General features: G+C 43.7%; 1 protein-coding gene across 31 annotated transcripts in view; it reads right to left on the bottom strand.

Moving 5' to 3' along the window:
- Positions 1 to 22954, bottom strand: part of KIF1A (kinesin family member 1A) — a 120868-nt gene that overhangs the window by 47861 nt on the left and 50053 nt on the right. For 5 of the 31 annotated variants that reach the window (XM_028730765.2, XM_028730768.2, XM_028730770.2 and 2 more), the window contains exons 12-27: positions 22827 to 22905; positions 21030 to 21172; positions 19618 to 19644; positions 15959 to 16170; positions 15409 to 15488; positions 14710 to 14785; positions 10641 to 10720; positions 9344 to 9450; positions 8394 to 8477; positions 7660 to 7840; positions 7220 to 7292; positions 6355 to 6448; positions 4741 to 4889; positions 3728 to 3906; positions 3460 to 3597; positions 2030 to 2278 (exon numbers count right to left, since the gene is read on the bottom strand). In XM_028730765.2, the coding sequence (XP_028586598.2) occupies positions 2030 to 2278; positions 3460 to 3597; positions 3728 to 3906; positions 4741 to 4889; positions 6355 to 6448; positions 7220 to 7292; positions 7660 to 7840; positions 8394 to 8477; positions 9344 to 9450; positions 10641 to 10720; positions 14710 to 14785; positions 15409 to 15488; positions 15959 to 16170; positions 19618 to 19644; positions 21030 to 21172; positions 22827 to 22905 (1951 nt within the window). The remainder of the gene's footprint in view (positions 1 to 2029; positions 2279 to 3459; positions 3598 to 3727; positions 3907 to 4740; positions 4890 to 6354; positions 6449 to 7219; positions 7293 to 7659; positions 7841 to 8393; positions 8478 to 9343; positions 9451 to 10640; positions 10721 to 14709; positions 14786 to 15408; positions 15489 to 15958; positions 16171 to 19617; positions 19645 to 21029; positions 21173 to 22826; positions 22906 to 22954) is intronic. The other 26 variants (XM_028730780.2, XM_077930058.1, XM_077930059.1 and 23 more) reach the window with 11 other exon arrangements.

Raw genomic sequence — 22954 nt, 5'->3', positions numbered from 1 at the left:
AGGAGACAAAGAGGTAGAGGGATTGATAAAGGAAGGCCGAAAGAGGCTGTGTGTCATTAAAAGAATAGAGTAGGATAGAGGCACTAACCACAAGATTGGTGAGGTGCAAAGATGGCATGCTCAGACCAAAGAAAAGCCTTTCAAAAGGAAGACAAAAGTGAAATAACCCCCAATTTTGCTAAAGCTTTGGAGATAGAGCCAGCAGCTAAAAAAATAATAATAATAAGGAAAAAGAAAAAAAATCAAAGACAAAGATCCAATCAAAGCACACTTCATGAGAAATGTGAACGGCACAGCTGCTGCATGGGGGGAGTCAATTTTGTCTGACTCAAAAGACCCCCCAAGAACAGTTCACAGGATTGGGGGAGAGGGTGTTCCCTCATTGAGCTATTTGGTAGTTTGGCCTGTTTGTTGATTTAAAATCTCAAATCCCCCAGAAAAAAAGGAAGAAGCCAGCTCTTTCGGTCTGAGACTGCAGGACTCTTCCCCAATCTCCCTCTCTGGCTTTTCTAGGCCCTTTTCCTCCCTTGCTGGCTCCCATTTTCCTGACTCCTACTTAAAAGTGAGGAAACTAAAGCTTAGGACCTCTTGCCCAAATATCAAGGAAATATCCTTATGTTAATACAAAGTTAAATTAATCCTAGTATAAAGTGAGCAGCTTCTGAGGTGCAGGTTTATGAATGTGGGCCCGTGAAGGGCAGGGCTTTGAAGGTAAAATGATGAATATTTGGTTCTGCCTGAGCAAAACAGGCAAGGATATTGCAAGGACCTGAGTAGGATCCTGCCCCCTCATTTGTACAGAGTATGCATCCATTGCCAGAACGTGGTTGCTTTTCTGCCTTTGTGAGAAAATTGAATAGTGTGATGAAGAATCGTATCTTTCTTAACAGCAAACTCAATTTGCAGTCCCAAAGGCACAAGGATGAAGCCTTTCGCTGCCAGATATGGAAATTAGAACTAACCATGTTTGCTTTCAATGAATAATTTCTCTCCAGTGCTTTTCTCTGCCAAATTGTAATGTAGCAGAAATAGCTTCACTCACTTACTAGGTGGGACAACAAATGGCACTGGTTGGTAGGGTCATCCCAAATCATTATGGTGAAGGACAAGATGGCATCCCACTCCAGTTCAGCTGAATCTTACTTGAAGACTGGTAATGGGACAGAGTCCTCCAGAATAGGCTACATGGCATACACAGCTCTGTCCTTCAGCACCTGCTGCCTGAGGTGGCTGCTTCACTCTGCCTACTGGCAGGGCTGGCCCTGCTGGGTGGCCATACAAAAGCAACTGTACTTTCAAGCATATTCTGGAATTCGTTCCCAGAACTTTATTCACTACCCACTGCTCCTGTGTGCTGAAATCCTAGTTTCTATCCTTTGTCAAAGTTAAATACCCCAAATGCCAGTCTTCAGCATTTGCTGAGCAATGCAAACAATAAAAGTTTGCCTAGTTTCTTAATGTTTTCAGCATTTATTTCCTGTTTCTATATTCTAGTCCAATCAACTATCCTTCCCTCTGGAATGACACCCTAGTGTTCCTTTATTCTAGAGCTAAATCTTAGTTCCCTCCATGTCTCCTAGATCAGAATTATCAGGGAACTGCATTAAATGCACACTCCTCACATCATACTGTACAGGAGCAGACAATGAAACTAGATTATCCTCCTGTTTTTGAGACCATAGGTATAAAATATGTTTTTTTAAAAAACAGTCCTGAGAGAAGGCGCATAATTGCAGAAGCTTTAGCTCTGCAGGCAAGTTCTGGACATTCACTTCTAAGTTGTTGCCTCTCCAGAAGCCATCCCCTCATTTGTCTTCCTGCCAGTTTTCTCACAGTATATCTGATTCCTCCTTAGGTATGCTCAGACCCTTGCTTTTTTGTTTTGTTGGTTTTGCCCCCTCATTTCTGGAACTTGTTAGAGAGCTCACCTGTCCCTGAGTGCCTTAACATGGGAACAGTGTCAGAAAGCAGGTCTCTTATGCGAAAGAGCTAGTTCCTTCCCAGCATGCTCTCCTAAGACCTCACCAACCTTCCTACTAAACTGAACAGGGGGGAGCGGTCGTAAAATGGATCCTGGCCATCATACAGCGGGTACTCCGGAAAGATGTCTTCCTCCAGGTCATCCTCCTCCTCCTCCTTCCCCACGTGCTGCTCGTCAGCAGGCTCGGTGATGTCGGAGTCAGGGTTCGAGAAGGTGGGGGAGGGGGTGAGATCAGCCATGCGCTCGCTCATGCATGTGTTGAAAATAGGAGAGCTGTTGCAGCCAGAGATATCTGAACTAAGGTTAGTACAACAAGATAGGAGACAGGTTAACACCAGCTATTCCAAACACACAGAGAGAGACTAGGCTTGCTCTGCCTTTTCTTTTAGACCAAGCAGCAGTGTTAATAAGGAGGAGGGAAAGGAATGGAAAACCTCCCAGACCAGATACATCTAACAGAGGAGCCACCAATGCCATCAGCTAAAAATGGTGAAGACCCAATAAATTTGATGCAAATTCCTCCAACGGTTCTCACCAAAACAACTATGGAGCTTGATAAGGTTCTTCTGACTCAATGGTATGGGAAGAAATTCCATTGTGAATCCTGACAATGGAACATATAATGCCTCAGATGTACCCAGATTTATTAAAATTCAATGGGAAACCCTTTCTGCCTGGCCCCCAACAATTCCCAGCTGGTGGCATCACATTTGTTTCTAACAGTTGCATGGGAAGCACATGATAACACACATTATATACTGGGCAGTATATAGGCAGATACACTCCAAATGACACACACAAATGTACAAATCCTACAGCAGGGTTTCTTAGCTGCATTCCATCCTACAAGCTATTTTTTCTTCAGGTACAAGATCATATTACCTCCCCACAGCCAGCCAGAAGGATCTTCTGCATGGTAATACTGTACAGGTGGGTGGCCACAGTCTTCTATGGCATCTATTTGTAATGGTTCCCACCAATCCAGAGGTCACAATATGCAAGCAGGGAATCCTGCTTGAAGGGCTACAATTTAAGACTTTAGAAGCTAAGGTGGTCCATCCTGGATCATGGAAAGACCAGGCTCTGAAAGCCTCTTTTGACCTTGCTGTAGGAAATTTCAGCCATCAGTGATGGTATTGAGAAAGAGAACATAACTTTGGACACCATGCACTGGACATCATGCGTAGCTTTGTGAAAGGGCTGTGTCAGCATATACGTGCGTGCATGTGCAGCTCACAGTAAAAGAGCTTCTGCACCAATATAAATAGGAAGACAACCCACTCCAGTACATAAATCTGGAGAGCAGAAAGCGATCCCTACAAAAAGGGCGAGATGCTGTGGAATTATCTTGTTGTGTGATCTAATCTCCACCCAACTGTGGAAGGAATGCTTGTGCAGCACAACATCAGTTCTTGGACCATTTCCTTCCTTGGGTCTCTTCAGTTTGGCATGATATTTTGACAGATCAAAGCTCTCACCTGCCAACCAGCCTGAACCAAGGGAAGCGATCATAAAAGGGGTCTCCGCCTGTCACCACATTGTCACAGTCTTCTATAACACTAGAGGGCACTTCAGCCGCCCGGTCATACATCTCCCGCATCAGGTCCAACCTCTGCCTGCAATGGCAAAGAAAACAAATGGTGGCTGAGTAAGCAATTCTCCACTGGGCTACTTGCACCTAAACTATTATCTTACCTATGTGCCCTCAAAAGTTGCCCATGGTGCTATTAAAATATATTTGCTTACCTGAGTTTCTCCAGAGTCCAGTAATGGGTTGCTCCATTCTTCTGGTCCTGCACCTCCACTGCCACAATAGTCCTCGGGAAAGGACGTTTCTCACGGTCTTTGGCAGCATCCGGAGGAAGCAGGTCTGGAGGCAGAGGTGAGTACAGGGTGTCTGTAAGGAGCACAAACTGAAATTGAACCTGGAAAGGAAAGGAAGGGAAGAGTCATTGTTGCTGGCTAGTACTTCCTCATGCACAGAGGTCACTACTCAGGGCACCCTCTTCTCTCACACCACATATAAATTATGATAGCAGGATCTTCACTCAGACAAGAACCCTCAAAACTTACTTGTCTTTATCCAGGTCACTTGCAGTTGCAGCCAGCTGGTCTGTGGTCACTCCATTTCATATCTTAAATAATTTAATAACAGCAGCAACCACCACTGCCTTTCAACGGTTATACAAGGATACTTTTTTGCTAATGGACCTGGGTGAAAATACTCTGGTAAAATGCTGCTTTTTCTTATGATTCCTCCCCCTCCCAAGTTTTTTTTAAAAGAGTAACTGCTAGTCAAACAACGTCATATTTCTTTTAACTTCAAGGCCCTGTGTCCCTCCTCTCATTTATATGTTGGTTATTTCAATAACCATAAAAATTTCCCTTGGGGGATCAAACAAAAGTCCATTTAATTAGTTTGGTTTTCAATCACAGCTAGATGCTTTTGGACATTCACAAATCTGGCATGGCCTTTTCCTGTTCTCCAGAGCATCTGGTAATCAGAGATATTATCGGTTTGTACACTGAAGTTCAATATAGCTGTCATGGCTAATGACCAATTAATCAGGGCCAGCCACACCATTGGGCAGGGTGATGCTACTTCCTCCAGTGGTAGATATGGGGGAGTGCAGGGTGTTGAGGGTACAGTTGTATGTGCCCAGTTCCATCTGGAATACTATTTCATCTGAAGAAACAGCAACAGAATGAGGAATAGACAATGCCAATCACCATTTGTCACTATGACAGAACCTGCTCACCTTCTTCTTCAGCTCCACACTGATGGCATTGGCCTCCTTCAAGAAAATGGCATTGCCCCACAGCTGGTCCCGAAGAGATGTAAACTGGTACCATTTCCACTTCCTGAAGGCCCAGAGCGCCTGCTCAAACTCTCGCTCTGTCCATTGTACTGGTGAGATAAACACTCCACATGGTCACTCTCTTCAAAGAGCAAGTCCTTGCTGACACCCCTTGATTATAGCTCACATTATCTTCTCCTCACACAAACTGTCTACTGCAGGCTTCCTCAAACTCGGCCCTTCAGATATTTTGAGACTACAATTCCCAACATCCCTGACCAGTGGTCCTGCAAGCTAGGGATCATGGGAGTTGTAGGCTGAAAACATCTGGAGGGCTGAGTTTGCGGAAGCCTGGTCTACTGGCAGATGGGCAGAACAAAATCCTGGGTGCAATGGCCTTCAGACAGATCCCCCAAACTCTTTTAATACCTTGGGATACATTCTAGCATGCCGAGCTTGAAAAAATATACTCTAAGGACTGGTTTCAGCGAACCACATTCCCTAGCTAGTTAACTTCCCAGCAGCCCCCCTACAAAGGATCCAAAGGAAACAAGAAGACATTATTGCAATGTGGTTGCTCAGCTCGTTTGCATGAGCCCAATTGCCATTTATTTTCATACCTACCTGAACCTCTAGTTCTGGGGCAGCTAGCACTGTACCCCTCATATGTTGTGAACTGCAACTCCTATCATCTCTGACTATTGGCTGTGCAGGCTAAGGCTGATGGGACTTGTAGGGTGGAATTCAACATTGCGCTGATGGAACCATCTCCCCTCTCCTCTCCCTGTACACTGTTCTGGGGTTCTGCTAACCGTCCAGAGTGGATTTTAGAGGAAGGGGGAAACGGGGAGAGGAGAGAGGGGGAAAGCCCATTGCACTTCCACTAGAGCACCAGGTTGGATGAATTCGGTGCCAAATCACCTGGAGAGCACTGGATTGGGGAAGACTGTTCTAGCTCATATTTGATTTCCTGGCTCTGCTCTGACTAAACTTGCTTATGACTGAACAAGTACAATATTTTTACAAACACAGCTTGTTACATTATGCAATCACAATCATTCAACAACATGACAAAACAGCAATCCTAACAGAGCAGTTCACTAAACAATGCAGTTCTTGGAACTGGGTACAGCCAGACTGTAGCAGACCCCTATCCTGGACAGCCACTTCTAATCAGTGTACTGTAGACATTATTCAGCTCGATGAGCCAAAGGCCTGACTCAGTATAAGCAGCTTATCTGGAATGTATATGCCACATAATCAGGCTTCTATGTATGGGAATAGAGACCTAATCCCAGTGCTTTTTTCCTTAAAAAATAGGTGCCAGTACTCTCAATGAAGTTGTTACAGCAAGTGCCACACTTTTTAACAAGAAGAGGTGCCGGTACTTTGTACCCTTGAGAACCCCCTGAAAAAAAGCACTGCCTAATCCTTTTCTATTTATTACTTCCATATAGTGAGTGAGCAATTCAAAATAACAATATTTTGTTTGCATTTTATATTAGAATATAAGTAGCTGAATACAACTCACTGAATGATAGGTTTAATAGCTTTTTCTTTTCAATGATTTATTACCTTCATCCTCAGGTTCCTCCTCTTCCTCATTAGCCTCAGGATAATACCTTGAGTCCATCTGCTTCTGTAAAGCCTCCAGTTTACTCTCATAATCCTAAAAGAGCAAACAGATGAGCAGTTAATCCTACTGCCTGAGTTTTGATATTATGTGCTGAGTCCAGGTAAAACCAAGAAATTATTCCATTCCCTGATCAATACTTTCCATTTCCTTAGTAATCACCATTTCAGTTTAGTGGATTGTGAAGTTTCATGAGATGCAGAATTATAAGAAACTATACCTACATAGATTATTCATAATGTTAAACAATGTGGGACATTAGATGGGGACTATTATGTGGAGTTCTTGACCTTTTACAAATGTGATTATATAAGAATCTGGCTTGCTGGGAGATGCAAATCCTAGTCATTATTTCTCTTGCACTTTAGGTGGTATAGCGCAGGGGTGGGCAGATAGATTTTATGTAGATAAAGCAGGGATGTCTGACTTCAAACTGTTTGATAATGGAAACAACAAAATGACCCCCCCTCTAAATTATACTGTAGAAAGGGGGGGGGGCACACACACAGACCAGGAATGGGTGTGTGTGAAAACTGTGAGCTCAATTCTCTCTAGTACTCAAAACAAATTCCTGAGCTCAGAATTCTTTAATTTAAGTAAACATTTTTTGCACTTGGCTCCAGTTACTGCTTCTCAGGACACTACTAAAACACATACACACAGTAGATCCTGCAAGCCTAAAGTCTGCCCTGCGCTACAGAGTGTCACATCCTGGAAATGATTGTCTCCCCTACCAATTACAGGGCAACTTGTCTGCTTTATGCTACTCTCGTATCATGTGCAGAAAGCAACCTGTTTATTACTTACAAGTCTTTGCTGCTCCAGAAGGTAATTGGCTTCTTCTCTTTCCTTCCGGTACTGATCTTCCAGTTCCTGAAGCCTACAGAGAAAAAGGAATGACAGAATGCCCATGCAGTACTGAAAATTGCAGAGAACTATTACATCTCCTATTCCCCTGCCATGTTACCTTCTCCATATCCAACCCCTGCCCCCCCCCATGTGTGTAAGTGTGAAGTTGCCTTATACTGTCTTAAACCATTGCCAGCTAGTCCAGCATTGTCTCCTCTGACTTCAGGATTCTCTGGCAGAGGCCTTTCCTATCACCTGCCAACTGGAGATGCAGGCATTGATTCTGGGACCTTCTCTGCATTCTCTGCATGCAATGCATGTACTCTGTTACTGAGCTACCACCCTCTGAATTATGCAGCCCTGTCAATGAGCTCTTCTGCATTCTTCCTTCCACTCACCTCTGTTCCATCTCCTGCTTCATGTCAATGCCTTGTTTCTCCAACAGCTCTCTTTGGGCAAAAGCCCAGTCCACTGGTTCAACTGGGGTCTCTGCACATGGAGTTCGCTCCCGCTCCTGGCGTGCTTGCTCAGGGTGGTTAAATCGAAATACATGGCTCTTTCCCATGATTATGCGATTTCCTGTGCAGAGAGGGGAGCATATTTACTAGAAGGGTTGAAATAGGATGGGATTCCAGTAACTGATCAACGCATTGCTAAGATGATGAAATTATGTCCAACTGCAAAGCTTCTGTCCCATGTCATATACAACTCACCTGTCCCTAATGACTTCAATACAAACCATGCTCAACCACCAGTCCATTCGGGACAAAGAGGCCCTCTTTCAGAAAATTATTTCCATGAGCATTATTTTATCAGGGAGAACTTTCCAACCATAAGAGCTGTTTGAAAGTGGAATGGACTCATTCAGAAGGTAGTGGACTCTTCTTCATTGGAGATTTTTAAGCAGTGTTTGGATGGCCACCTTTGTTTGGATGGCCACCTCTAACTGAAATTCCTGTATTGCAGGGGGTTGGACTAGATGACGCTCAGGGTCCCTTCCAACTGTACAATTCTGTGATTCTCTGATTCCACAAGTCTATCCCTCCATGGTAGAGAGCTACCTGATTTTATGGAGTCTCTTAAAACACTTTTCTCCTATTCCTGATTCCCTTCTACTGGAGAATGAACCTACCTGATCTTAAGATGCTGGGCTCTGTTACTTTCTTTCCATTGACATAGGTGTCTGCTCCCTCACAAGGTTCTAGAGTCACCACTGCTATGGAAAATGCACAAAGGGAATTGGGAGAGGACAGGGAATAAAACAATGTGTGAGAATTACAGAGAACAACCTTCCCCACAATCTTCTTACAAATACAATCAATAAGCTTGCTGAGAGGGGAACCAAAACCTCTGCATTAAACCTTGATGGGCAGCAACATACAGAAAGCAAGGCAATGCCTTCATTCCAAAAAACAATTTTTGTTAGATATGATACTTTAGACTTGAAGGCATCTGTTCATAATAACACATCAAGATATGGCCCAGAGGCTCCAAAGGAGCTATAGGGATAAGGTTGGACCAAAATATTTGCTGCTTGAGGCAAAGGATAATATTATGCTCATTCCCCCATTACATATACAGATGCAGGCTGGACTAGGGGTTGAATCTTACTTTAACACTCAATGGGACAGTGTCCTCTAATGCTGGGAAGGGGAACCTGTGACTCGCCAGAGGATTTCGGACTCCAACTTCCATCAGCCTGTGTCACCATAGCCAATCAATTATTATGTGAGTTGTAGTCCAGTAATGCCTGGAGAGCCACAGGTGCCCCATCATTGCTCTATAGCAACCAAGGACAACATATATGAAAAGCTAGAATGGGTTTTATTCAGTCTTGTGGCAGGGCTGTTGTGATTAAAAGCCTGCAGAGGTCAAACTGAGCTGATACAACTGAGAAGCAAAGAGACACCACTTCCCAATGTGGCTACTTTCCAAAGTTCTCCATTTTGAAAGGCAGGTAGGGAAGAAAGTGGTATTCTGCAAACCCATTGGCAGCAATGGAGATAAATGAGTTAGAGAAGCTCAGTTCTAACTAGGTAGAAAAGGAGCCCAAGAATCGTGAGGCTCTCTGTATGGGGGTACCTTCACTGCCAGCCTTAGTGTCACTTCGGAATATGCAGTGCTCTTCTTTGATGAAGTGACCGCTGAGGACAATGTCCTGCCTCCTCTCAGCATCTTCTCGACCAACCCTGTTGGGGCAAAACACAGTTGCTGAGGTTTCCAAAACAGCAAAGCATTTTAGGTGCTTTCTGATTAATAACAGAGCTCCTTGGACCAACCCTTTTAGGGTCCCAATGGACAGGAAAGCTAGAAGAATGCCTTTGCAGATAGCATCACACACACCCCAAGTCTTGTTTAGCTGCAGTAGCTATTGGTTTGCTTCTAGTCACAATTCAAGATACAGGTTATATAGAAAGCCTTAAGCAGGCTGGGCCAAGTCTATCTTAGTGAGCACCTTCTTTCTTATGAACTACTGTGTCCACTAAAACCAACAGATGAGGGCCTGTTGGGGATCTCACTTCTGCTCCATATCCATAAGGAGCAGGGCTGTTTTTGTAGTCTTGTTACAGCTCTGAAATGTCCTCTAGGCAATGACTCAGGCCCTAGTCCAGATCTAGTTACACAAAAAGGTACTTAAGAATGAGTCCTTTACCAAAATGTGGGTGAGGTTCAAATACACATCCCACTGAAAGCAAATCTAGGCAGTATTTGCATTCAGATGCTTGTGTGATTTACACTCATAATTACTGTTCCAGCAAATTATATGTATATGGACTGCAGAAGCCTGCTTCCACACATGGATCTCCTTAGTCTAGCCTTCCCCAATCAGGTGCCCTCCAGATGTTTCAGGCTACAACTATCATCAGCCCTAACTGGTACATAGTCCAAAGTATCTGGAGGGCATCAGGCTGGAAGGCTGCCTTAGCTGAATGTATGTATGAAAGAAGAACTTGATCTGTGAAATCCTTTTAGCTTTGCCACTTTCTGGCTCCTAAATAGTTGGACGGTTTTGGATAATCCATCCTTTTGTTGTACATTTTTGTCTTTGTCTTTTTGTATATTTTTTGCTGTTTCCCCTCTTCTTCACTGCTAGATATGCATGCACAGACTTGGAGAGTAACTAAGTGTGTTTTACTACTTTTAGTATTTGTTAATGTTTTGTGCTGTACACTGCCTAGTGGGGGTTTTCTTTAGATGGAAAGGCAATGTAGAGATGTTATAAATAACCATGCACAAATACAAATAGGTACGATGTGCCAAATTCAGTCTGTGACATCTCCAGTTGACATTTGAATGTAAAACTGCTGGTGAAAATCACATCACTGTCCATCTTCTCTGTTAATCCTGGCAAAGTTGTAATTGTTACTATAATTATTACCTGGTTATTCCATCTTTAATGTAATACAGAAGGCACTCGGACATGAGTGGGTCCTCATTTAGGTTGACCAGATGTGGTGTCTAAGAGAGACAAGAGAGAGGTAGAGCGGGGGAGAGAGATTAACACCCTTTTCTTTCACAGGCCAAGGCCTAGCCTTGCTCTTCTGACAAGTCTGCCCTTTTTCAGAGTGACCTAAATGTGCCACAGCATTGATAGCCCAAGATGTTTTGCTGCCTGAGGAAGGCAAATCCCACCCCACACCCCACACACATATTCCACATATGTGTGTGGGGCTGATGAATCTTACCTGAACACAGGTTGATAGACAGTGCCTGCCACCAAATTTAAGGGGAACAGGCTAGTTCAGTGGGTGAGGGGTAGGCTTGCCACCACTACTGCCATGCCTCCGTCCCCACTGCTTGCCCTTCCCAATCATTCACTGCTTGTCTGTGCTGCTCACCCTTGCCCCCCCCTTCCCACTCACCCTCCCACCCAACTCTCATCCGGCACTCCGGCGATCGTCAACAGAGTCGCACCAGAGTGATGAACCAGAAGCCGCTTTGGTGCGACTCTGCTGACAATCGCCAGAGTGAGTGTCTTTTGGTCAGGCACTCATGCCAGAGCACCAGACCAAAAAAACCAGGACATTCCAGGATAGAAACAGAAGCCGGGACTGACTTTAAAATGGAACAGTTGGCAGGTCTGCTTGTGGCACCTTAAAGACTTAGCACATTAAGATTCACTTCATCAGTATGATCCAATGGATGACATATGGAGACTCCAACTACAACGTAGAACCTTTTCAGGCTGAGGGGTGCATGGAAAGTTGTTGGAGGCTATGTCCCAGCAGTGGCAGGGGCCAGATCCATACACCCTTTACACACACTCACACACATACCTCCTATGAAAACATAGCCATATTTTAAATTCTCAGTAACTCAGTTCAAGTTGCACCTTCCATTTTCCTCACATACTTGATTTATAAAGTTTATAAGAAGAGGGAAAGCTCTGCTACCTCCATTTTCTGTCCTGACTGTGCAAAAAGCAGAATGAACTCGCTAATCCCTGCAAAATAATTCAATTAACATCAATGTGTAACCAAATTGCAAGTCCCACCTTAATTACTCAAGGCCTCAAACTTCAACACGCATTTACATTCCAAAAATATTATGTATGCAGTCACAAAAAGCACTGGCACTTTTCATATTTGCAAGGGCCAGAAGTCCACCTCTTTCAGACCCTCCAAGTGTCCCTATTTCCTAGGGACATCCCTGATTTAGAGAAGCTGTCCCAGTTTCTGATTCAATCCCAGAATGTCCCGCTTTTCCTTATGATGTCCCTATTTTCATTGGAGAAATGTTAGAGGATATGGAGTTATCTGACCCCTGAGCCATCTGAGCCACCTTCCTGTAAAGGGAAGGGTTTTTAAAATGTTTAATGTTTTATTATGTTTTTATATGTGTTGGAAGCTGCACAGAGTGGCTGGGGCAACCCAGTATGATGTGTGGGGTATAAATAGTAAAATTATCATTATGGAATGAGACGTCCCTATTTTTGAAGAAATGTTGGAGGGTATGCTCTCTAAGGCCTTTTCACTTCTGCTTGAGAGTCTTGTATCAGATCTTCTTGCAGAGTAAGGAGCAGCAATTGCACAACATCAAAACTCTCCTCCTGCCCTGCCTTCAAACATATAGCTACTTGTCTTAGGAAGTTTATTTCCTTCAATTTCTATGTCTCCTCTCCAAAATGGAAATAATGAGCCATTTTATCAACCATTTTCCCACACAATACAAGTGATATTAAAATTATTAATAAAAATGTGATTCATCCTACTGAAACAACATGCTCACATTACCAAGTGTTCAGAAAAGAAGCACATTTTAATTTTAAAGGTCTCACTCTGCCACGTGCAAGGTCCTCATTTTGGGGGTTCAACAGATCAACATTATGTTAGATCAAATGACTTACAGAACATTGCTGCCATTGCCTCATGGAATCCCTTCTTAGAAAGATATTAGCATTACATCACAGCAATCTGAACACCATGCAAAGTGGACCAGATACCATTTACTCATGCAAGGATTGGAATCCCACAAATAGCAAACATGCGTCCAAGCAGTTTTCCACTTGTCCTGTGCTTCAACTCAAGAAAACCTGCTCTTTAACACTAAATTGGGGGGGGGGGGGGAGGCTGAAAACTCAACTGCCATTTGTTCCAATTTAGCGCTAAACCATGGGTTTTCCAGGGGGGAAGCAGTTGGGCAAATGGAAGTGTGGATGAACCCCAAGTTTCAACAACTGTTCTCAGTATGAAATTATCATCTTCACTGAAAAGCTGTACCTATGCACTTTAAACACTGATCAATCAGTCAGAAGTAAGGCAGTGAAATGATTACAATCAGTTGATTGACAGCCCTGCTTATAAGTATGAGCAGTTACTGGAGCAGGCACGCAGATGCAAGCGCCATGGCTGAGCTCTGTTCTCCTGCCTCTAAGCAATCAACACCTGAGGCCTCTCTCCAGAGAGGAGGCAGTATGATGCAGAGCTCTCTCCACTACTGAATTAGGCACCATGTAACGTAACATACTTTGCTTGTGACATGGGGCAGAGTCATGGGTGAACAAACAAGCTTATTACATCACCCTTTGTAATGATTTCAATTATGTAAGTCAGAGAAAACATGCTGAATGTTGCTGTGCCTTCCTTCTCCCTGAACTACTTCTAGTCACCGTGTACAGAATTCAGAATGTTTTCTTGGCACCAGGCAGTACAAATCAATTGTCTGAAAAGGAATCACACAGATCACTCCAATACAACCCCTTAACAAGACCAACCTTCTTGGGGGAAAACACCCCTACACTCTCCAGGAAAACATCCTGGGGTTTAACTGGGGGTTTAACTGGGGGTGGCTACGTGACAAAGGAAGAAAGAAAAGAAAGAATTCAAATGCGCGATATGTCAAAATAAATCATTATCACAAACATATGAATCAAAGTGTTCTACTATAAACTGTTCTAGTAATCATATGTAAATTTTGAGAAATGAAATAAAGACCTAAGGAACTAACATTCATGTTCCTTGCTAGAGTGTTGAGCTCCCCACTCCTTGCTACCTTCTGAAATATGTTGTGCTATTGGACCTGTAGTAATTTCACACATACCCAGAACAGGGGCTGATAAACTGTATTAGAATCAGGACAAGGCTTCTTTTGGCTCTGCCTGAGCATAACTAATATGATGTAAGAAGACTAGTTCTAGGCAGTTGGGTTATAGGGTTGTACAAACACCATTAGTTCTACATCTTGCCTCCCCATGCTGTTGGGTGGGGAAAGTGCCATCAAACAGTCCTCTTTTCGTGTTCACTGTACTGAAGAAAAACACCTTTAACACATCTATGTGTTTTAATAGCAAGAGACTTTGATTTAAAATATCAATGAATGAAGAGAGAATATGCATTCATAGAATTCTTGGTCCTCCAGCAACTAGAGTGGACTGTTAGTGGGGATTTGACACATGCATAGAAGATGGGTCTTTCAATGACTATTAACCATGAAGGCTAAATGGGACCCTCATGTTTGGAGGCAAGATGCCACTGACAACTGGTTGCTGAATATCTGTCATGCTCTCCTTGTGGGCTCCCTTGTGCCATCTTGTTGGCCACTGAGTAGATGGATCTCTTCTTATGTTCTTATGAATAAGGGAGTAACCCCAAGTGTAACTACTCAGCAGGACAGGCCTAATTCTGTTTCTTTCAAACAGCCCAATGGAAACAGAAACAAGCTACAGGTGGATATTCTAATAGAAATTTAATATGGGCTATTGCTAGATGAGTACTAACTGTGTAGTAGTAGCAGCAGCAGCAGCAGACCATTCAGAAAGGGGGCAAAACATTCATTCAAAATGCTAATGAAAAATTCTATGCATCACCAGAATCTCAGGTGGAGTTTTGTGTCTATATTTAATTGAGATTAGATAGATAGATAGATAGATGATAGATAGATAGATATTGCCATTAGCAGATATCAAAATGTAATTGAGCACAGTGGAAGAGGCAGAAAAAGAATCCTACCTTTTTAGGTGAAAATACTCCCAGTGTACCACCATCTTCTCTCATAGCTACTCCCATTTCTGCAAGCAAAGCTTCCCTGGAAAATACCAAAGGATGCAACCAGAACTTAAACAACTCTGCCAAGGCCTGGATCTTGTAGCATTCAGAAAGAGACTGCACCATGCTCTCTAAACAAAATTGATGGTAACAGACATAAATCATTAAAATGCTGGTCTTGGGGAAGTATTGATGCTGGGGAAGGATAAACAGGGGTGAGTGGAATATTAGAAAAGGTAAGTGTTGACAGCAGGCCCTGAGGCACAGAAAGAGCCATGCTTTTAGAGGAAACGTGTGATGAAATGAAAGATGGGCCCTCTTCCCTTGGCTTTCTGCTGAACTTGATGGGGCAGGGAGAGATTTGTTGCACTCCAACATGTACTATGCATTTTTCAAAAAGTAACGTATGAAATGGTTCTTCCTGGCCCAATAATTCCCAGCATCTCAGGATCTCTAGTCATCATAAATGGGGAGTCTATGAGCTGAAACAGCCTCCATGTGGCAATTGCTCCTCATGATGACTTTAACAGGTGGCTCTCTGCCAATACATGGAGTGTTTCTCTGTTATACTGAGGCCATACTGCGATGAAACAAAATGTCAAACCACATAGACTCAGGTGTGAACTTTTTATATGAGTATAGCCCTGATAGCTTGACTCCTACCTCTCCATACGAATTGCTTCTGTCCTGCGCAGCTTTTCTTCCCATGTTTCATTCAGCTCAGCAATGATCTTCTCAGTTTCCTGCAATGGGAAAGTTGAACATAAAACATTGAACTAGGAATATATTGCCTGCAATGCATTATGCAGAGCTTATCAACCTTTCTCTAGGACAGGGATGGTAAATCTGTGGCCCTCCAGTTTTGCTGAACTAAAACTCCCATCATCCCCAATCAATGGCCATGCTGGCTGGGGTTGATGGGAGCTGGAGTCCAACAACTTCTGGAGGGCTTCAGATTCCCTGTCCAGGATGCAACAATCAGAAAAACTTTATTCCACGACTGGAATATGCACAGTGCACATTCACTTTTGACCTGATCATAGTTAAGAGGTGGCTTCAGATTCTTTCCAACATTATCTGAACAAGGTTATAATATTTAAAGGCAACACTGGAGACTAACAATTATTGTCTCTGCTATGGTCTCTTTCTACCAAGTTTCCCACCATCAATAGCTCTGTGGTACAAATATGGCATGCATGATCTTGGCTCTTACCTTCAGTCTCTCAATGGCTTCTTCACTACCTGGAGCAAACATGATGCGTTCGTGGAGACTGGAGACCGAAGCAGCTCGGCTGGACAAGGCTGAGAGTGAGGAGGACGGGCTCATTCCTACCAAGGCATTGGTCACTGTGGAGAGATTGTCATGGCGTTGACTCATATCTGCCACTCTACGATTATCATTATTGTTCTGAAAGTCGGACATGTCTAAGGGATTCAGGAGGGGAGAAAGAAGAGGGAAAGACACAAAGACAAGAAGGAAGGAAAAGATAGAGAAAAGAAATGCAGTTGGGAAATAGCAACATGATGCAATGAGGAGAAAGGTAGAAATTCAACGAAGAGATACACAGACAATAATGTGGGTATAGGTGCCAGGGCAGGAGCCTAACATCAGCTTATCTTATTAAGTCTCACTTTGCTCATGCCTGTGCCTTGGGGGAAATGGACAGCTTACTGAAGATCTTGTCTACAACCACTGTGGACCCCTTCTCCTCTAGCATCATAGGCAGGGGATAGAAAAATTCCTGCCCATTAAGGCCATGCAGTAGAAGATTTCAGGACTGATGGGATCTGGAGTTTAACAAGATCTGGAAGGTCATGGGATCCCCACCCCTGCAACACATGTTCTAGATATGTAATATAGACATCTGCTCTCAGATAAAGGTTGGATCTTTGGCTGGTGTCAAATGCTCCAAAGCTTCCTGTCATTACACATCTGTTGCATCATTACTATTGATAAAAACCAGAAAAGGCCCCAAAATGAAGAGCATAGAATAAATAAACTTTGTGGGTCTAACAGGAAAATTCAAACACTGTTGAAACAGGTAATATTAGTATCAGCGTTTTTTACATCCAAGGGTATTGCATGTTAACAACACATTAGTTTTATGAGGTTCATGTCCAAACTAAAACAAATAAATGTTTCCAGCAAAAGTTTAGTGTTTTAATAGTTAGTGTTAGCATAATATTAATGAGCCCAAGAGCTTGAATTTAGAACCAAGTGTTCAACTTCCCATCTGTTTGTGAAGGTCAGAATGGAAGTGTTGCTTGAAAAAGCAGGACCATAGACACACCATCTTCCCTATATGGATCAAGATAGTCATTGAGTATCAGCCATTTCGGTCAAAACTCAAAGAAAAAAGGGAAAGTAGGAGGTTAGCTATTGGGAATTCCCAAGGCATTTCTTGTTCATTCATGTAGATCAAGATAAGATGGCTGCTGTTTCAGTTTTTTTGGCAGCGTCTAAGATTAGGACAAAAGCTGTGCATATTCAGAGACTCTGAAATGAGTGACCTTAATGAGTGACCTTCCTGCTCAAAGAGGTCCCCTTCTAAATTTTACCTTTTCACTGCATTTTAACAAGGAATAGGAAACTGAAAGAGGCCAGAGCATGCATCTTTGTAATGCCAAAAAGGCCAAACATACCTGAGATGCACGAAATCCAGGAGAAGACCCTGAGAGTTTTACATGATGGAAATCTAATTTTCTGCTTCCCTAAACATTATAAACAACAATAACCAGGAACACCTCTCTCAGACTGTCCTGGTAAACCTTTTTGCAGCAATGGATAACGCTCTGGCCTTGCAATACAGTTGTCCTCTCCTCTGCAGCTAAATTATCAGCCTCTGTTCAGAGGCCTAGCTAGCAGAGGCATATCATGGGGGGGGGGGTGCTGTCACCCCAGGCGCAGTTTTGGAGGGGTGTGCCTTCCTGCCAGTCATGAGCTGTTGAGTCCTTCTCAGGCACCCTCCAGCAGGACGAAGCCAAAGGAGAAGGCAACAGCTCAGGCGTCCTGCGAGCCCTGTGCTGATCACAAAAGGAGCATGGGGTTGGCGGTTGCCTGTTGCCTCCTTCTCAGAGGCCTTCCGCCTGGAGGGCACCTGCAAAGGGCAAAACAGCTCAGGCATCCTGCAAGCTCAGTGCTGAGCATTGGAGAAGCAACGCTGCCCCTCTCCAATGCTGGGATCCAAGGCTGTGAGCCGGCCTCGCCTCCAAACATCAGAGATACTGGAATGAGCCAGGGCTGCGAGGGCACCCAGAAAGGACACGGCAGCTCAGGCACCCTGCAGGTCCCATGCTGCCTGCAAAAGCAATGCGGGATTGGCACAGGGAGCTGCTTTGTCTCTCCGGTGAGGAGGACACAGTTGCTTCGGTGGCACGCCCCGCCTTCATGGCGCGGCGCTCTCTCTCTGGTGTGTGCCCACCGCTGACTAGCCAACACAGCCTGGCAACCAGGCATCACTCTCACACCATTACAAATCTTTGTCTGCTTCCCCCATCCCTCACCCTTACAAAATCTCTTTGAGTATGGAGATCCAAGACTATGGCTCTTGAGTAAAGAGCAGAGTAAATATTGATGCACTATTTCCTGAGGCTATGTTTTAGAAAAGGGCATTGGCAAACAGGTTGGTAACTCAGGATAATTGTTAAATTTGTAACAACATCAGAAATCCAGGTGTAATCAGGTGAGCAGCACTGTTAACTACTCTGATTTGGGTTGGATTTCTGGTTCAATAAATCATATGTTTAATAATATAAATAGATGTCTTGGGCTTTGTTCAGCAGATGGGCGGAGGGTAGGCAGAACCTGTGCAATCCAGGGGGGGGGGCAGGCCCGGTTGGGTTTTTAATGCATGGACACTGGGTGATTTCTGAGAACATACAAGCCCTAGAAAATTTGGTTCTCCTGCCAGTGGTTTAAATGGCTGTTTTAGATCAGAGCGTAGGCTGCACGGCTCACAAACAAGGCACAGACTGCAGCGCCTTTTAACATGCCAGCAAAAGCCAGTTCATTCTGTCACACCCATCAGCCGATAAACTATTCCAGCAACATTCCTAACAGATACAACCATACAATCAGCAGGAGGGCCAAATAGGATCACCAGTAACAATTGTGCCACCTGTGGCCTGAAGCAGATACCTTAGTTTCCTTCCTCCTTCCTCCTTTCCTCTCTCCCCACCCCAGAACATATTTGTTAGACCCAGTCCCAGCAGAAGCAGAAGCAGCAACAGCAGCAGCAAAAGCAGCAGGAAACACAGTTACAGCATAGAGAAAGGAAACCTCAAGAGCATAGACTGCCCAGAAGATTTTAGTAGGCAAAGTTTCCTGGATAATAAGATTGTGAAAGACAAAGTCAAGGTATGGTGAAGAGCTGCAGGACCTCCAACTAAGGACGCAGGGCAAAATGGCCTGGAGGAAGTATAGATTGTGAAGTTTATTTTGTCTATGGGTGCATGTGTCAGTCAAGCCCATAAAAGATCTCATTGCAGGATTCTCAGGGTTTGGGATAGATCTTCTCCAATTGTGAGGAGCAGTCTCACACCTGGGCCTCTTCATGGGAGGAAAGACCATTTCTATGGAACAAGGTTATAATTAGAGTGCAGGACTCAATCTCTCATTGGTGCTGTTGAAAGCAGTGGGTGCCCATCCAGGTTATGTTTAACACGGTGACGTCTTTTTCCCCCTCCTCCCTACAGGAGACTGTATCAATATCAGGTTGGGGAGCTATGAAGGTGACCATGTTCCCAATAGCCTTGCTGAACTGTACTTGGGGAATTGTCTCCTTTCTCATGCTGTACTTATGTTCCTTAGCTATGACTGAGCCTGTCAGAAGCAGAGAAGCACACAAAATATCAGCAATGGGGAATACACACATTTAGGTCCTCCTGGAACAGGATTGGCTAAGAGAAATAGGAGAAGGGTGCGGGGGGAAGACAAAGAAAACAAGAGTAGGATTATCTCTTAGGTATAAAGAAACAACACCTGAGGGCCTTTCCACATTACCAGAAACCTGGAATTTGTTCTTTTGTACAGTATGCCATGTATTTCCATAGTGCAGGATAGGAGTCAGACTGACTGCAAGGGGATAGTCTTCTGTCAAACTAGTTTAAATGGAAAGATGTGTAATCACCTTTTCAGGAGCACACAACATCCAAGCTAATATAGGGGTGTGGAAAATGAAACTAAAATGCTAACAAAATGGTGGTTTTCAGCAATGACACAGTCACCGTCCAATAAAGGACACATGAAACTTATAAGCCCACCTTCTCTGCAGCGCTTACTCGCTGTAGGTGGTAGATTACATCTTCCTAGCATCAAAATACTGCTGTTTGATTGCCGTGGGATAAAGAAACCAAAATCCCTACATCTCACAACAAATGTGCTATCTGGGAGAAAGACATTTGGATCCCCTGCATCAACTGAACTTTTTTATTGCTCAATTTATATTATTGGCAGGAAAGGCCCTGAGATGCATATCCTTCATGTCAAACAATTTCTCCCTCATTCACAGCGTAGGAAGCTCCCACAGCAATATAATGTGGAGACACAATTCTCCCAAGTCAGACAGCAGGAGAACTGAAATACTGCTATGATCCTGTGCAGTGGTGTTTCCCCCCACCCTTAAAAAAAAAAATGTTTAGGGGTACTCTCATTTTCCTACTCATATTGAAATACTGCCCCTCAATGAGGCCAAACTTAGATTCACAAAATGTTTAGGGGTATGCGTACCCCTGCGACCCCCAGAAAGTAAGCACTGATTCTATGACTGGGCCTGTAAAATGCTATGGGTCATGTAGAGGGATGTGCCTGAAACCAGGTGTGCAAAGATGGATAATACTTTTAGGGAATCAGGAGGAAACAATGGGGAAGGAAAAGATGAGCAAAGTCCCAGGAACAGAGCTGCCTTGGGGTCTTTTTCCATATTACTTCCATCTGGCAGGTGCGACAACACAGTGAGCTATTCATTTGCAGTAGCTTCATACTCAGATTGAGCAATTGTCACCATGTGAGAGCACATCTTTTGTTCAACAGTTTGTAGTGATGTGATAAAAATAACCTGTAGTGGTGAGCACACCTGACACAGCCATTGTATGCAAAGACTTAGCTTCCACATGGTGGCTATAACATGTGACCTGACCCTTATACCTTCTTATTGTCACTTCGCAGTAGGGCAGGAGAGGAGGGCTATCAAGCAAAAAGGGAAACCACACAGAGGGTGGATCTTGTTCTATTCAACGTGGGGATAAATGCCAGTCCCAGTCCAATGCGTAGAAATGTAACATACTGTCAATGATGTCTCCCAGGCCCTGGGCGTACAGCAGGTCTCTCAGGCGAGCCACTTCATCCTTCAGTTCTCTGATCAGTTTGTTGTTAGGATCCTCATTAATGACGGCATTGCATCTGATCTGCTTAGCTCGGTCAGCATACCTGTAGGAGTAAGATTCATTCTGGGTAAACTAGGAAGGGCTGCTGACAGTGCCATACTGTGTGGCTTCTACGGAAGAACACTGAGGTGAGCTTCCTCATTCAGCCTCAGAAAACCCAGCTATTTTCCCTCCCAAACTCAGAAAATAGCTCAGTTAATTCCAGTCCAATTCTGAGTTATACAAGACCTCGTTCCACACTCAGTTTTGGTAACCAAGGACACAGAGAGATCAATTCTTTCGCACATCACCCTGGTGAGCCTCCAACCCCACACCCCTTCCATTGACCTACCTGCCCACCTGCCTCCATCACTACACACACACACGCCCCCAAGCTGGAGAAAAACATTCAGGGCCATGACACTTTTTTTTTATTTGCAGATTTGTAAATTGCTTCATAACCCAAAGTTACAAAAATGGTGTATAATAAAATAAGATAAAATACCATACAAATGAAATATTTGAGGTAAGAACTGAAAACTGCCAATACTACTACTTCTACCAGGAAATACAAAATATGATTACACCGCTAGTATAGTAGAGAGATTCTGTAGGGCCCTGGATAGGGGAGCATACTGGGACTTTCCTGGCCTCTACTGCACTCGAAGAGAATCGCCAGCAGAGCTCTTTAGAGTGGTGAACCAGCTGGCCCAGACCTGGGTTGTATCACTGAAAACAGACCAGTCACTAGTCTGCTGTGAGAGATTTGTGAACTACTTTTGAGGGCAGAATCACTCAAATCCATGCTAAGCTTGATGCCACAATTGGTCTGGCTCCATTGGAGGTCCCTGGAGCACCATTGAATGACAACTTGTGGGATTGGTTTCAGTTGCTGCAGCCTGAGGATCTGGCCTCCTCAGACACATCAATAAAGCATCTTAGTCTGGCAGTCTGAATTGAGATGGGTTGCTCACAAGTGAACAGGGATGTTTCATCCCTCTTATGCAGAGTCAAGCTGATAATAATAGCACAGTGAAATACGGACGAAGAAGTGGTGGAACCTCAGACTGTTCCTGTGGCAACAACATTAGTTAACAGCAAAGCATATTCAGGGCCTTCCATAGGAAGGAGCTCTGCTACACTATTAGTAAAGAACTGTGGTGATGTTATTAATGGTGGAAATAGATAGGTTGTTAGGAGGAGAACATACATGGATACCTTCATTCAACTTTATTTGCATAGCTCCTACAATAAAATCAGGCTGTTTTTTCACCATGTGAATTTTCTTCCTGCTTGATGTATCTGATCAGGGTGTATCAGCATGCTTTTCCAGGCTCCAAAAGCACATATTCACCACTGCTGTTATTGTGAAACTACTGTGGGTTAATCAAGTGACCAAAGTGGCAGTAAGTTAATATACGCTCAGTGCTTTTCTGTGGAAACAACTTGAAATTGTTGTGATATGAACATTATATGCAAACCTGCATTTCCAGACTTGAATGATCCAGATTTTCCATTAAAAAAAATTTTTTTTTACTTCATATTCCCAAAATAATCCACTGGAAAAAAGAGTTCTTGTTTACTCAGTATCCAAACATGTTTTCCTCCTGGAACATCTTGAGAGTAGTCTCATACAAGCAACATAGTCTAATTTCAAAAGGGGGATCTTTTACCCCTTGGCCCCATTCAGAGTGTGAGAAAACTTGCATGGGACCTACCTTAAGGTGCTGAGAGTCTCATCATAGTTGATGTCAGCTGGACTGAGAGCAGCAACCATAGCAGTCCGAGAGTTACCACCTGCCCAGGAAATTAACACAGAAAAACAGTGTCTGGTACAAATATAAAG

This window comes from Podarcis muralis, chromosome 6 (assembly GCF_964188315.1).
Source record: "Podarcis muralis chromosome 6, rPodMur119.hap1.1, whole genome shotgun sequence".
In the NCBI taxonomy this organism is placed as follows: domain Eukaryota; kingdom Metazoa; phylum Chordata; class Lepidosauria; order Squamata; family Lacertidae; genus Podarcis; species Podarcis muralis.
The sequence above is the reverse complement of the archived record's forward strand: the minus strand, read 5'-3'. Positions and strand labels throughout refer to the sequence as shown.